The sequence below is a fragment of the Balaenoptera ricei genome, chromosome 4 (genome assembly GCF_028023285.1).
Source record: "Balaenoptera ricei isolate mBalRic1 chromosome 4, mBalRic1.hap2, whole genome shotgun sequence".
Lineage (NCBI taxonomy): Eukaryota > Metazoa > Chordata > Mammalia > Artiodactyla > Balaenopteridae > Balaenoptera > Balaenoptera ricei.
The window spans coordinates 28,830,557-28,841,765 of record NC_082642.1 but is presented as its reverse complement, the minus strand read 5'-3'; the positions used below and the strand labels follow the sequence as shown (position 1 = coordinate 28,841,765).

At 54.7% G+C, this 11,209-nt stretch overlaps 1 protein-coding gene across 2 annotated transcripts in view; it reads left to right on the top strand.

The window, feature by feature from the left end:
• The window catches only part of SH3BP5 (SH3 domain binding protein 5), a 74,320-nt gene that overhangs the window by 61,393 nt on the left and 1,718 nt on the right, over window positions 1-11,209 (top strand). For both annotated transcript variants that reach the window (XM_059920364.1, XM_059920365.1), the window contains 4 exons: window positions 4,998-5,128; window positions 8,252-8,294; window positions 8,969-9,188; window positions 10,813-11,073. In XM_059920364.1, coding sequence (XP_059776347.1) covers window positions 4,998-5,128; window positions 8,252-8,294; window positions 8,969-9,188; window positions 10,813-11,073 — 655 coding nt within the window. The remainder of the gene's footprint in view (window positions 1-4,997; window positions 5,129-8,251; window positions 8,295-8,968; window positions 9,189-10,812; window positions 11,074-11,209) is intronic.

Genomic DNA, 11,209 nt, shown 5'->3' with positions numbered 1-11,209 from the left:
ATGTGTGCTCTCACTGAGGCCACTGGAGGTTTCTTGGTCATGGGGGTAACCCCTGCAGATGAGCAGATTTTCTGGGTCACAGGCCAGGATTGCCACCCTGGGGCTGCTGTTCCTCTTCCCTAGATTCCTCCCCAGTTTTATGGGCCTCAGATGCTGCTCCTTGACCTGATGAGGGAGAAGGAGAGTTGGAAACTGACACCAGCAAGAGAGAGCCCTTGGCAGAGCTGTCCTCGACCGTGTCCCCGTGTCACTGAGAAATCCAGCCTGGAGGGGGCACGCTCCAGGGACGTGACGGATGGTACAGACGCTCGTGTGTGGCTTTGCTGTGAGCCGCCCTCTGACTGAGCCTGCTCCCGGGGCCATGTGGGCCTGGCACACTCGGCCTCCTGAGTGCTGGTGGACGAAGACAACGAACGGTCTGGAATATGTCCCCGGCCTTGGCTGACTTCTGGATCCTCCAGGAAGCCTGTTTCTTCAGGAGAAGGGAGCGTCATCTCACCCTCTTCTGAAGAAACTGCCACGTAAGAGTCTAGAGAAAGATGCAGAGCTCAGAAAGGTCCAGGCTGTCTTGAGGTCAAGTGGCAGTGCTTTGGGCTGTGTGACCTCCACCCCAGGCACAGTGGAAGGACCCTGGGGTCCCCACATTCCTTACCTGAGGCCGTCCGTGTGTCCCTTCTGTTCCTTCGACTTAGGGTGACAGCGGGCAGCCCCACTTGGAGCCAGGCTGGAGCCCCGGGGTCTCTCTTGTTACGCCACATGCAGTGCCCCGGGCAGGGACAGAGGAACAGTTCTGCACTCAGAGCTGGGATCAGCAGGGCTTTGGAAGCCGCGATGCACTTGAGTGGCCTCCCTGGGGATGTGGGGTCCCTCCCGCTCCCACTTGGGCTTTAGGCAGCTGAGGCCCCTCCAGCTTCACCCGGTTCGGCCGCGAAGCAGCCCTTCTAGGGAGGGGGTGTGGGGAGGCATGAACTGTCAGGGACCAGCAGCTCCTGGAGAGGAAAGCCCTGGGGGCGTGGATCTGAGCCCTGGGATGCACATGAGCCATCTGGCCAGCTTTTCTGTGCTGGTGGGCTTGTACCACCCGTCCCCCAAGGCCCTGGGAAGCTACCTCCTTGGCCCTATGCACCCAGGGCTGCAGGAGGAATCAGAAATCAGCCTGAATGGGCCGAGGATCTGAGGAGACCGTGAAACCACCTTCCCGGGAGCGGAGGACCCTGCTCTTAGCTCCGGGATGTTGGGGATGAGGCTGGATGGCCTCGAGGTTGGGAGAGCTGAATGTGAGGCAGAGGAGCCGGGCTGGCTGGACGTCTGCTGGTCAGTTGAGGTCATTCTGCCGGCAGGGGACCCAGCCTGGCTGGCAGTGCCCGTTGGTGTCCCAGTAGGAAGTATCTGTTTGAGCATCATCTGTGTGTTGCTGTGAGCGGAGGACCTGGGCTGCCCTGTGGCTCCCGGGAGGGGGCCCGTCAGCACTGCTGGGCCCCATTCTGTCTATTCTGCTGACCCCGGGGGAGGCCTGTGGCTTCTCAGGGTCCCGAGCACCAGCGGTGGCCTCCCCACATGCTTTCTCCGGGGCCCGCTACCTGCTGCCTGCCTGGGCCGTGGTGCTGCGGCTGTTCTGGTCACTCAGGCCTCACGCCTGGGGCCTCAGAGCCTCCCATTGGGCAGCAGCGGGTGGTCAGTCCTTGGGCATCTGGAGCCGGCCCGGGGTGGGGGGCAGGAGCGTGTGTCTGTGGGTTTTGGGAACCCCAGGGATGCTGACTTCTTAGTCATTAGGATCCGCAGAGGCCAGTGCCCCCAGAGGTTAGCACAGAGCCCGTGGGTCAGCCCCGGGACATGGTCCCCCTGAGGAAGAGGGGCCCAGGGCTGTTGGTGCCCAGACAGTGATTTCTCCGGGAGTCTGCCAGCTCTGGGGAAGGAGGCGGGAAGCTGAGCGCTGCCCGCGGAGAGTGGACGGGTGGTTCTGCTAAGCACCCCCAGCCCTAAGTGCTTCCCCGCCCACGCCCTTTCCCCCAGCACCCCGCACCGAGCCCCCCAGCGCAGCCTCTGCTGGCAGCCCCCACCCACCCCCCTGGGCCGCGGTGGCCCTGACAGCCTGGATCCCAGCTGCCCGAGTAGCGCGGTGCTGCTGGGCGTCTGCCCCGTGAGGCTGGCGGTCCGGGTTTGGTCTCCAGTCTGCTCTGTGCACACAGTAGGTGCTTAATCAGAGTACGCAGCTCTGAGTTGAATATGCTGGTGGTAAACTGAAGAGCGTGGTGCTGAGCGGGGGCTCAGGGGCCCAGAGTCCAGGCCGAATATCTGTCAGCCCAGCCTTCGCGGAGGTCTGGGCGCTGGCGCCCCAGGGCTGGGTTGCACGTGCGTCTGGCCACCTTGAAGTCTGCAGGGACATCTGCGTTGTGCTTCCATTTGTGGCTTCCACCTTCCCAGCATCCGCCCTTATCCCCCCGTTCCTTTCCCACCCCTGGGCACACAGTTCACAGCTGGTTCCATGTTTCAGGGGCTGCTTGGTTACCTAGGAGACGTAACCAAGGTGACCTGCTTGGGGACTTTCTCCCTAGAGGCAGGAAGCGGAGTGGGGGCTCTCCTCCGAGAGCAGGGGGTTATGTGCACGTGGGGTCGGGGGGTTGGGACGGGGGATGGTAGATGGCCTGGTGGGGGTGAATCGGGACGGCATCCTTGCCGCGGCCTCACTCTGCGCTGGCAATGTCGCCAAGTGCTCGGAGCCTTCCGAGTGTTTAATTTTAGGAAGCTTTTTGCAGGCGAAGGGCCAAGGAAGAACGAGGGCCTGTGTGCAGTCGGTGAGAGCCCTGCTTCTTGCAGGGAATGCTCTGTATTGTAGCCTCAGATCACAGCTTTTGTAGATCGTCTGTTTAAAATGCTTTCAGACAGGTCCTTAAAGGTGAACCCTGCATTGAATCCTCTTGCAGTGGAACAGATCACCACAATACGTTGCCTTCATCTGTCTGCTGTGCTTGGGTTTTGTGTGTTCATAAAGGTTTACACCAGTAAATCCTTAAAGCTTAAGATTTAAGACAAGACTGAAGAGTTACTACCGTTTCCCTAAGTGACCAAGCTGGGGAGGTTTTGAGTGCATTTTATGTCACTGTGACATCTTTGGTGTTAGAAGCCAAGGGGAAGGGTTCTCCGAGCCCCTTGGTCTTGATTGAGAGGTCATTTTAGCAAGCCTGTCACTACATTGCCAACTTGTCTCGGTTCCCTATTTCCCTTCTCTGACTTTGTTTTAATTCTGTTTTTAAAAGTATCTCAAGCATTAAAATGATTGTTAAAAGATACACATTTTAAAGAAGGTAAAGGTTGAACTCTGATAAGTATAAAGTGTTCTCCTGTCAAAGATTTTATTTAACTCATTAAGGACGGAACTAATAAGATGTTACAGCTCTTTCAAAGGAGAATTCAAAAAACACACTCATACAGAAGTTCAGGAATGCTGAAATGAATTTACAAGATACAAAATTGGTCAATATTTACAGGGCAATCAATAATCAAATGCATCTCTACCGGACACAATCTTCATTTCTAGGGGTAAGAATCATTTATATTACTATCAGTTTTCCCCAACTTACAGGGTCATAAAATAGCTCCAAGACAACGAAAGGCAGAGATAACCTGGAAGGGGGTATTAGACAGGACACCCAGTCGTTTTATGCTCATATCAAAGTCTTTCAGAATTTTTTCTGACACTTAAAAAACCCCTTATTGTAAGTGCATAAGTAAACTTCCCCGGGCTGACCGTGGCTGTTGCCTGGAGTGGGTGATGGACCGCTGGCTTCCTCCTGGGTGGTGTCCTCCTGCAACTGTCCTGCTGGGTCTGAGACAGTGGACCAGTGGCCTGAGAGCCCTCGGGGCTCCTCCCTGCTGCTCTTTGGGTAAAATAAAGCACAGCCCTCTCGCCCCACCTCACTGCTGCCTTTCCAGTTCATCCCGTAACACTTGGGTGAGTTGTAAGTAAAAGATGAGAAGGAAGTTGTGAGCCGCTGATGTGGCCTAAACTGCTGTTTATCTCCTGCATCATCTCTCCTCCCAGCTGGCCTTGTTCTGATGCTTTTTAGGTGATGGGGGAGAGAACCAACACTGTCCCTGTTTCTAGGAATGTGCCTTTGAGCTGCCACGGAGGGCCCTTGATTGTTGGGTTTTGAACTCATTTTTAAAACCAGAATTTCCCACCAGAACGCTGACTGGTCACCTGGTCACAAATCTTTGTAAACCCCAAAATCTGTTCAGTTTGACCCTCTGGATCCTGGATTCTTGTCCACCAGCTAACTCAGGATATTTGGGAAGGAGCCAAACAGCTGAGGTCACCATTGCCTTGCCGTCCTGATGCGCACATACCTGGCTTTGTAGGGCTCCCAGGTCCCTGATGTCTGAGTTCCCGCTGGTACCGCCTGCCTGCCCCTCAGTCCCTGACCCCAGGTGAGAGCAGGAGGAACCCACAGTGGCTACTCAGAGGAAGTGGATGTCAACTGAATCAGAGAATGTTTCTTTTTTTTTTCCCCTCTGATTTTTTGTTTTTCCTTCTCTTCTTTCCTGCTCATTGCCTCAGCCGATCTATTTCATCTTATCTGACATGACTTTTCCAGAATAGATGAATAGGGAAAAATAATCCTGTTCTCTTTGGAAGTTCATTTAATCTTAGTCTGCCCACTAATTTCCTCAAATAATTTTTTTTCATTTATTTTTAAAAATTTTTATTGAAGTATAGTTGATTTACAATGTTGTGTTAGTTTCAGGTGTACAGCACAGTGATTCAGTTTTATATATATACATATATATTCTTTTTCATATTCTTTTCCCTTATAGGTTATCACAAGATATTGAGTTTAGTTCCCTGTGCTCTACAGTAGGTCCTTGTTTATCTACATTATATATAGTAGTGTGTACATGGTAATCCCAAATTCCTAGTTTTTTTAAATGACGTAAGTAATACCCCAACAAGGGACCATTCTGGGTTTGGCCGGGCTGACCTCTGCTGTCATTCGAAGGTCATGGAGGCGGAGCAGACCAAGACGAGGAGCGAGCTGGTGCACAAGGAGACGGCGGCCAGGTACAATGCGGCCATGGGCCGCATGCGGCAGCTGGAGAAGAAACTCAAGCGAGCCATCAACAAGTCCAAGTGAGCCTGGGCGAGCGGGTCCCTGGGCTGGTGCTTGTTTCCTCTTCCTCATCGTCTCAACCTTTTCTGTGGCCCGCCCCACCAGAGCCCCCTGCCCAGGCTACCTGTGCCCCCCTGGTTCTCTGTAAGCCCCCAGGGGTGGGGCTGCTCCGACCTGGGAGCACAGGAAGAGGAACTTCAAGAGCAAACCATTAGCTGGCCCATGGGCTGGGGCTGGGCTTTGGGAAGCTGAGGGTGTGCCCTTGGCTCTGTGGCTGATGGTGTGGATGAGGCCCTGTCCCTCATTACCTGTCAGCACAATGGGGTGAACTATGTACATAATACACATCCTTGTAGACCAAGAGCTGATGAAATGGAGCAAGACTGGTTTCTTTTCTTCCTTCCTTCCTCCCTTCCTTCCTCCCTCCCTCCCTTCCTTCCTCCCTCCCTTCCTTCCTCCCTCCCTCCCTCCCTTCCTTCCTCCCTTCCTCCCTTCCTTCCTTCCTTTCTTCCTTCCTTCCTTCCTTCCTCCCTTCCTTCCTTCCTTCCTCCCTTCCCTTCCTTCCTTCCTACCTCCCTTCCCTTCCTTCCTTCCTTCCTTCCTCCCTTCCTCCCTTCCTTCTTTTCTCCCTTCCTTCCTCCCTTCCTTCCTCCCTTCCTCCCTTCCTTCCTTCCTTCCTTTCTTCCTTCCCTTCCTCCCTTTCCTTCTTTTCTTCCTTCCTTCCTCCCTTCCTTCCTTCTTTTCTTCCTTCCCTCCTTCCTTTCTTCCTCCCTTCCTTCCCTCCCTTCCTTCCCTTCCTTCCTTCCTTCTTTTTCTTCTTTCCTCCCTTCCTTCCTTCCTTTTCTTCCTTCCTTCCTCCCTTCCTTCCTTCCTTCCTCCCTTCCCTTCCTTCCTTCCTACCTCCCTTCCCTTCCTTCCTTCCTCCCTTCCTTCCTTCCTTCCTTCCTCCCTTTCCTTCCTTCCTTCCTCCCTTCCCTTCCTTCCTCCCTTCCTTCCTTCCTTCCTCCCTTCCCTTCCTTCCTTCCTACCTCCCTTCCCTTCCTTCCTTCCTCCCTTCCTTCCTCCCTTTCCTTCCTTCCTTCCTCCCTTCCCTTCCTTCCTCCCTTCCTCCCTTCCTTCCTTCCTTCCTTCCTCCCTTCCTTCCCTTCCTCCCTTTCCTTCTTTTCTTCCTTCCTCCCTTCCTTCCTTTCCTTCCTTCCTTCCTCCCTTCCTCCCTTTCCTTCCTTCCTTCCTCCCTTCCCTTCCTTCCTCCCTTCCTTCCTCCCTTCCTCCCTTTCTTCCTTCCTCCCTTCCTTCCCTTCCTCCCTTTCCTTTTTTTCCTTCCTTCCTTCCTTCCTCCCTTCCTTCCTTCCCTTCCTTCCCTTCCTTCCCTTCCTTCCCTTCCTCCCCTTCCTCTCTTCCTCCCTTTCTTCCTTTCTTTCTTCCTTTCTTCCTTCCTTCTTCCCTCCCTCCCTCCCTCCCTTCCTTCCTTTCTTTCTTTCACAGGATATTTATTTCAAAAGTTTCTTATAATGTTACCAAGTCCAAGCTCACTCTGCTCACCACACAACAGGCCAATAAATCGGGAGATGAGGCGTTGAGGCAAGGAATACGACTTTATTCAGAAAGCCGGCAGACGGAGAAGATGGAGGACTGGTGTCCCCCAAAACCAACTTTTTGGGGTCTGGATGCCAGTTTCTTTTATAGAACAGAGAGGGGGAGGAAGTGAGGAAGTAAAGTAAAAAGGCCATTAGTTGTGCCTGGCTTGGCCAGCATCGGGGAGGGGTTGTGTTAATTTCTTCTTTTCTGCAGCCATTCTCAGGTGGGCAGGGTCAGATTGTCTCCCTGTGAGCTGAACAAAGGCACTTTAATATTCAGGCAGAGGGGCAGGGTTTCCTGAGGCAGGCCATTATGTATGATTATAATAACAAAAGCAATGAAAAGCAAAGGTTAAAGTCAAAGAAACAGATCCAACATGGAGTCAGATTTTCCTCTTCCCTGTTACAATTATACCAAACACTAGGAACAGTTAATTTGTCCAACAATATAGTCTTTGGTTAAATAAGTCTTGACACTTCCAAACACTGGAATAGTTTAGAGCAGTTAAAATAATGACATAGATTCTGTCTTCATTAGTATATAAATATATTCATAATATTTATATGTAATAAAGGTAGGCCATAAAACAGCACTGAAAGCACAATTCATCTTATTACACACACAGATGGGCCCAAAGGAATAATTTTTTTTTAATGTATATATTTTTTATTGAAGTATAGTTGATTTACAGTGTTGGGAAGACTGGTTTCAATGGAGGTTTTCTTCCGCTTCTCTCACTACCACTCCTATATGTTGTCATGTGACGGTGATCTTGGGGACTAGTCCCAGCTTCACTCACAGTTGCTGGGCCTCCAGGCAAAGAGACAGGACCTGGAATGGCCTAGACCCCATAGCCAGAGACAGACCCCGAGCTCATGGAGAGTGAAGGGCTCAAGAATAAAGTATTGTCAACTCCTCATGCTCGGACACCCGAGTTCCTGAAAGAGCCAGCGGTCTTCCCGCTGACCCAGAACCCACGGCCCGTAGAATGCTGGCCTTTCTTGTCCTCTCTCTTGCCCGTGACCTGGCTGGGTCTGCACGCTGTCCAGGCCCCCTCGTCCTGCACAGAGTCCGAGAGGCCGACCTGAGCCCCTGTCCTTGTGGTGGCCCCGCTGTGCTCAGTGAGGGACGGTGGTGCCTCTCCCTCCCCCGGGTGAGCTCGGCAGAGCTGGCGTGTGTCGAGGCAGCTTCTTCTCCGCCTCATCTGCTAGGCGTCCCTAGGAGAGGAGGCTGGGCCACCTTAGCTGCTGGGCACACCCCATGTGGCCTTGAACAGCCCCCCAGAGAGTACAGTGAGCCAGGGTTTGGAGCCCTGGGATACGTGTGCATGTGTGTGGGTTCCCCGTGTCTTGAGATAGGCCTTCTGGCAGCTCGGGCCTGGGGGAGCGTCTGTATCCATCAGGCCTGGGAGCTGGGAGCACCCCCTTATCTCATGGCTCATCAGAGCTGAGTAAATGCTGGAGGATGGCCTGGCCAGCTGCAGCCACTGCCCCCTGGACACCCCGTGGAGTTTTTTGGGGGCACTGCTATCGTGCTCTTATGGGTCTCCTTCCTGTCTTCTACAGGCCTTACTTTGAACTCAAGGCGAAGTACTACATGCAGCTTGAGGTACGTGTGGCCTGTGGCTTTGAAGCAGATCGGAGTTTTCTGCCCTCAAAGCCCCCCTTTCTGTAGTGGGCTTTCAAATGGCCCCATGGCTGCCAGTGAGGGGGACACGTTCTTGACCAAGTCTTCAGGCTTCAGAGTGGTCTTGCTGCGTCCTTAGTGCTCTCTGACGCCCTCTGAATCTGCTGCAGTCACTTTCCGTATTGTACCCGGCTAGTGGTTCTCAGCAGGGCCCGGGAGCTTGCTGGCAGTGCAGATTCCCAGGCCCACCCCAGAGCGACTGAACAGAGGCTCTGCAGGCGGGGCCCAGCCGTCTGGGTTTTAACACACCCTCCAGGGGGTCCTGATGCAGCTCAAGTGTGAGGACCACAGCCCCGGGATCAGATGGCTGGAGTGTGGGGCTTCTGTGGGACCTTGACTCCCACTGCTGCTTCCCTGATGGGCTTATTCCCAGTGGTTGCTCCTGGGTATAGGGCTTAAGTTGTCACCTGGCTGGGAGTTAGGGGGTGGCGGCTGCTCTCGTATCTGGTGCGTGGAGAGCTGTGGAAGGGGATCAGGGCCCCAGTCGTGTCTTGAGAGTAGAGTGATGGGCGTAAATGTTTGAACCCGTCACTCAAGAGCATCGCCCGGCCGGCGGGGGTGGCCTCACTCACAGAGCCTCCCGTTCTCCCGAGCAGCAGCTGAAGAAGACGGTGGACGAGCTGCAGGCCAAGCTGGCCCTGGCGAAGGGCGAGTACAAGACGGCCCTGAGGAACCTGGAGACGATTTCGGACGAGATCCACGAGCGGCGGCGCTCCAGCGCCATGGGGCCCCGTGGGTGCGGTGTCGGGGCCGAGGGCGGCAGCCCGGCTGCCGAGGACCTGTCGGGGCGCAAGCCCGAGCCTGACGCTGTTTCTGGTGAGTCAGGGGCACGTGTGCAGCTAGTGCGGCCTGCTTCCTGGGGCCTCCCCCGTCGGTGGGACACTGTGTTCACCACGATGCTACTGAGCATCCTCGGAGTCAGGATTCTGTGGTTAGACATGTTTGGGAAACGTTACACTTGCACCCCCGAGATTCCAAGTACATGTTAGGGCATTGAAGGCTCTGAGAAGTCCCGCAGGGAAGAAGAGTCGTCTGGAATAGGGACTTGGGAATCAGATTTGATTCAAGTCCTGACCTTCCCACTATGACTAGTACGTGACATGGGCCAGGGTGTAACTTCCTGTCTGTTTCTTCCCCTGTAAAGCGGGAGGCACGTGATGGTCCCTGTCGTCCACTACGGAGAGCAGTAGTCAGGATTAAATGAAGGAGCACCGGCCCCCAGTGGTCACCGCACATGCGTCTGTCCTTGGGGACCTGTTTTCCAAGGACCACCCCTGGGAAATGGATACAGAGGGTTGTGGTGGCTCCCTCTAGGTCAGTCCAGAAAGCCACCCCAGCACTGTCTCTGCGCACATCCTTCTTTGCCTTTTCTGTGGAATGATGGCTGTTGGCCCTTCCCCACACTCCTCCCTTGGGTGTTCCTTAATTCAGCCAATAAACATTCAAGTGCCAGGCCCCAGGTAAAAGAAAAGGAAACTAATTTGAGCAACAGTGATGTGAGTAGTTTAGTATACATCATCTCATAAACCCTGTGTGGAGAGGAACGTAAAAGCTCAGAGAGGTTAAGTACCTTGACCAAGGCCACACAGCAAGTAGTGGATATGGGATTTGAACTCAGAGCTGAGCCCATCTTCTGTGCTCAGCATTACAGTACTTCTCGTGGATGATCATCTGTGGGATGCTACAGGCTGTTTATAAAGCAGAGGGAGGAGGAAAGGGGAGTGGGATCACGTGCGGGCTGAGGGGGAAATAGTTCAAAGCTGAGGCGGCTTTCAAACCGTGAGAATGACGTGTCTCTGGGCCTTGGTCATAATGGTCCACAAAACAAACGAGGCACAAGCCACAGAGCACTGTAAGGGAATTGTGTTCTTCTGTGGCCAGTAGTGATCTAGCTGGGCTCCGAGCATGTCTTTTATGAGATCACAAGTTACTCAGAAGATGGTCCCAGCAGACACTCCACGCAGGGCCGTCTCGTCCAGCAGCTTCCGCTGCCCATCCCGTGGAAGGAGGCAGCCCTGAAGCCTGGCTGGCTTGGTTCAGGGTGCGTTACTCAGGCCAGCCCTCTTCCTGTGTACAGGGGGATCTGTTTCGGGGGCTGGGGTGGATAAAACCCCTGATCTGCGGCTGAATTCAGCTTCCACGTTCAGGCAGTGTCTGGTGACGGTGACCTCTAGGGCAGGGGCTGGAAAGTGATGGTTAGGACACTGACTATCCGTGGGGTCCAGCGGCTTCCCTGCAAGGTGCTCTGGAGTCTGGTCACGCGAGCTCAGGACGGCCACGTCACTCCTCTCCAGCGCCCTGATCCTGGGATCAGGTGGCTGGACCCTGCAGCTGCCAAGCCCTGTCTAGCTCCTGCCTGCAGCGGACGCGTCTGGAGACGTGTAAGGAACTGGGTGGCTGGCTGTCAGGCCTGGGTGATGGCTGTTCTCTCTCCTCCTAGTGGCCTCCGAGGCCTTCGAAGATGACAACTGCAGCACCTTTGTGTCTGAAGATGATTCGGAGACCCAGTCCGTGTCCAGCTTCAGCTCGGGACCCACGAGCCCGTCGGAGATGCCCGAGCAGTTCGCCGCAGCCGTGAGGCCCGGCAGCCTGGACCTGCCCAGCCCCATGTCCCTGTCGGAATTCGGGATGATGTTCCCGGTGCTGGGCCCCCGCAGTGAGTGCAGCGGGGCCTCCTCCCCTGAGTGCGAGGTGGAGCGAGGTGAGTTGAGCCCCCTGCCCGGGGGTGCCCGCCTGGAGGCCGCGCTCAGGGCCTCGGTGCACATGCTGTGGTGTGGCGGCCTGAGATGGCTCCCAGCTCCACTCCCAACCTGCTTCCTTCTGTATCTCCCATCACA